Source organism: Capsicum annuum, chromosome 6 (assembly GCF_002878395.1).
Source record: "Capsicum annuum cultivar UCD-10X-F1 chromosome 6, UCD10Xv1.1, whole genome shotgun sequence".
NCBI lineage: Eukaryota > Viridiplantae > Streptophyta > Magnoliopsida > Solanales > Solanaceae > Capsicum > Capsicum annuum.
Genome location: NC_061116.1, coordinates 60,398,988 through 60,403,131, shown reverse-complemented (window position 1 = coordinate 60,403,131; position 4,144 = coordinate 60,398,988). Strand labels below are relative to the sequence as shown.

At 36.3% G+C, this 4,144-nt stretch overlaps 1 protein-coding gene across 1 annotated transcript; it reads left to right on the top strand.

Annotated features, from left to right (window-relative positions):
• The first annotated feature begins 3,011 nt into the window (after positions 1-3,011).
• LOC124899489 lies at positions 3,012-3,623 on the top strand. The gene has a single exon (XM_047414383.1). It carries the CDS (start codon positions 3,012-3,014, stop codon positions 3,621-3,623), a length of 612 nt encoding a protein of 203 aa, XP_047270339.1.
• Positions 3,624-4,144: the final 521 nt, after the last annotated feature.

Sequence of the window (4,144 nt, the reverse complement as noted above, 5' to 3'; positions counted from 1 at the left end):
AGTCGTACTGACTGCTGATGTAACTTTACCTTTCCCATTTTTATTAGGATTCTTATGTTATTTTTAGATACTATAAATGCCCTAGGTTTCATATTTTATTAGGTTACGCTCTTTTACACTTTAATACAACACATTACAATACTTTTACAATTATTCTTGAGATTTTGGACTTTTATTCAATTCAAGACTTTGGATTTTATTCATCTTATTCTTGTGCAATTAATTATATGTGTTCTTCATTGATAATCATGGTTTCTTGCACAAAAATGAGGAGCTAATCCCTTTAACTAAGGTTGTGGGAACCCTGGCGGATTAGTTATGTAGAGAAAGTGTGATATTCATATATTCTAGGGTTTATGCATGTATATTAATCTTTTTTGCAATAATGAATCTCATAGCAGCTGTAGGAGCTTGAGATAGCCTATATTCCCGTCCATCCCTAATAGGGAGTTTGTGATTGGGAAAAGAAGATTAAAACAGTGCTTTGGGATTTCTACCTCCACCTTTTAATCCCCACATCTCACTTAATCCTAACTAGTGATAGTGAGCTGAGCTCTTAGCAAGGAGCAACAAGGCGATGCCCTGAAACCTAACTAGTAAAGGGTGATATTTATCTTCCGTCTAACCAGCGGCTGATAATACCTATCTTGTAGACTTTGCATGTAGAGCAACATAATAGTTAGGTTGATCATGAGAAATTTATAAAGTTAAGAATACAGGGAGAACAAAAGCCTAGTGTTTTTCTTCTATTGTCTACAACTCAAAATCAGTCAAGATTCGATCACTATTTCTGATTGATACTAAAATCCCCTCATTTACTTTCTTGTACTACTCGTGGAATACATCAAGTCAAGAAACTGTTCATGTTTTCCATGTGGGATCGACCCCAACCTAGATGGCTTATTATATTTCCAATCAACTGCAATATACTTTTACTTGGTGTGTAGTTTTGGGAGACATAAAATTTTGGTGCCGTTGTCGGGGAAGACAGTTTGAGTAGTGAATTGAATTGGAAAATTTTTTCAAGTTTTATTTTCTGTCTTTGATTTGGAATATGCCGGTGTATGCCAAGTACTTGGAGTAGAGAAAATCCCTTACTCCCTTTTAATCCAGAACTAGAGTGAATCCTTCAAACACCAAGAAGGATATTAGGACAAGTACGTTATGGGGTTCAAGATCCCCCACCTATGGATCTAAATGAGACACTCCCGTTTGCTTCATTAGACCCATAAAATATTGCAGACATACAAACGCAACAACTATTAGAGCGAGAAAGAAGAGAAGCCGAAGAGGCTAGACTTGAAACAGAGGCTAAGTAATCTCAACAAGGTAGATTAGCCAGGGCTAGATAGGTAGTTGATTGTAGATTTCAAAAAATAGAGCTCTATTGATTACTGTTTATCAATACTTAGTCCTATATAAGGATGATGATGAAAATATGGGTTATGTTGAGCCTACTGAGACAGGGGCCATTGTTCCTCCTGCTTTAGCCCCCACTGTGAAGTTTGATATAACTAGTGCTATGATCTAATTGTTGAATCTAAAGTATATAGTTTTGGGTGCATCTAAGGATGATGCGAACATACATCTTTCTAATTTTCTTAGGATCTACATATCTTACACTATTCTGGGGTGGATAAAAAAACATTGAGATTGAGGTTGGTCCCATTTTCTTTGACACTTAAAGCATCACTTTGGTTAGGGGAACTTTTAAGAGGATCTATCACTACTTGGAATGAGTTAAAGAAACAGTTTTTGAGTAAATTTTTCCCTCTTGCACGGATGCTACAGTTGAAGGATGAAATTTATAATTTTAGATAGTTACCTGTAGAATTGATGTATAAGGCATGGTTTAGATTCAAGAAGAAGATGAGCATGGTACCAAATCACAGAATCAAAGGGTCTAACTTGTCAGAAATCTTTTATAAATCACTAAATGACAGTTTAAGAGCAATGGCAGATACTATTTTTGGAGGAGTATTTATGCGTCTTTGGTGGGATGCTGCATAGGATAAGCTAGATGATATTACAATGACTAATAAAGGATGGCATACTACAGATTCAGAATATGGTGGTAGCACATATGCTACTGGAGCAATAAATACTTATAGAGCAGGTCTTGATATAGTAGTGTAAGAGGTTGCACAGCTTCGTACAGATATTTGTTTACTTGTAAAACAATTTGTGACAATGAGTGCTGAGAAAGTGAATACAGTTGAGGCATAAGGGTCTACTTCCAAACCATTCGAGATTGAATCTGAAGAAGAGGCAAAGTATCTTAATCATAGAATGGTGGATTTTCAAGCCCAAGGGCAAAGGAATGAAGGTCGGAACTATTACAATGGCAAAAACAAAGATAGAAATAGAGAAAAAGATGGTGAATAATGGGGTAAAGATTACTAAAAGGAGTTCCACAATGTAGTTGTGATGCAGAGTCCAGAATGAAGGCACTTTTGTCTAAGCTAGTCAAAGGGTAAGAAAATCAAGAAAGCTTCTTGAAGGATATCAAAGAAGATTTGTCAGGTTTGAATCAGAAAGTCGATTCATATGCTACATCAATTAAGTTGTTGGAGCAATAATTTTGTCAGATTTTAGCCATATTAAATCAGACAGCCTGGAACTCTTCCAATATTGTGGTAAATTTAAGAAGTGATAGTCACTGCCACACCATTACCACTCAGAGTGGTAAAGTCACTATTGAGCCACCTGTACCCACTGTTGATGAGAAGAAGAATGATGATGATCCAATTGATGTAGAGAGTAGTAAAAAGTAGGATATAGGAGGAAAGAAGGTTATAGAGCCTATGATAAAGCCCCTTCCAAAACCTCTTCCTCCTTATCCACAAAGGCTAAAAAAGAAACAAGAAGATGGTAAGTATTAGAAATTTTTATCCATACTGAGAGAACTGTCAATCAACATACCTCTTGAAGAGGCATTGGATCAAATACCCTAATATGCAAAATCCATGAAGGATTTGATCACTAAGAAAAGAGAAGTCAGTTATGAGATAATGGATAATATTTATTATTGTAGTGCTGTAGCTACTAGATCGTTGGTGGAGAAGAAGGAGAATCCCAGGGCTTTTACTATACATTGCACCATTGGATCTTTCAACTTTGCTCATGCGTTATGTGATTTGGGTGCTAGTATCAACCTTATATCATTTGCAGTATTTAAACAGCTGGTGTTGGGAGCACCAAAACCTACCACCATGATACTAGTGATGGTAGATAGGACGGTGATAAAGTCAGTTGATATCTTATATGATATCTTTATGAAGGTGGCTTCTTTCATCTTTCTTGTTGATTTTATGATCTTAAATTGTGAAGTGAACTTCCAAGTCCCAATTATTATGAGAAGACCATTTTTGGATACAGGAAGGACATTGATTGACTTGGAGCTAGGGCATCTGATGTTGAGATTGAATGATGAGCAGGTGATATTTAATGTATGCAAATCCATGAGGCAGCCTAATGAGTTGAGAGTGATATCTATGATTGATGTGTGTAATGAAGAGGTAGATTCATTCCATGATGTTGATGCAGTTACTCTTTGGGATGATGGTTCTGATATGGTTGTTCCTATTGAAGAGAGACTAGGTTTGAAGCACTTGCAACCATGATCATGAACTTTGATTCTGAAGGTATTGAAGAGTATGGGGAGATGGTAGCTGCACTACATTAGAATGGTTCATATAATTATGCACCAAAGAAGCTTGGTTTAGATTTGAAGAATCAAACTACTCCACCTACTCGCCCATCCATTGAAGATTTACCTGTACTAGAGTTAAAGACCCTTCCCTCTTACTTGTGATATACATATTTGGGGACCAACAACACTTTACTGATCATTATTGTAACTGATATAAGACAAGAGGAAGCGGAAGCATTATTGTCAATATTGCAAAGATTTAAGAGGGATATTAGATGGTACATTATGGATTTTATGGGTATTCCGCCTACTTTGTGTACTCACAAAATACAGCTTAAATTGGATTGTGTTCCATTAATTGAACATCAACGTAGACTTAATCCTCCTATGCAGGAGGTAGTGAATAAAGAAATCATCAAGTGGTTGGATATTGGTATAGTATATCCCATTACTGATACCAAGTAGGCCGATCTGGTACAATGTATTTCGAAG

Excerpts from the sequence above, each read along its gene's own strand:
- LOC124899489 (XM_047414383.1), top strand. The coding sequence starts at position 3,012 with ATGGATAATATTTATTATTGTAGTGCTGTAGCTACTAGATCGTTGGTG.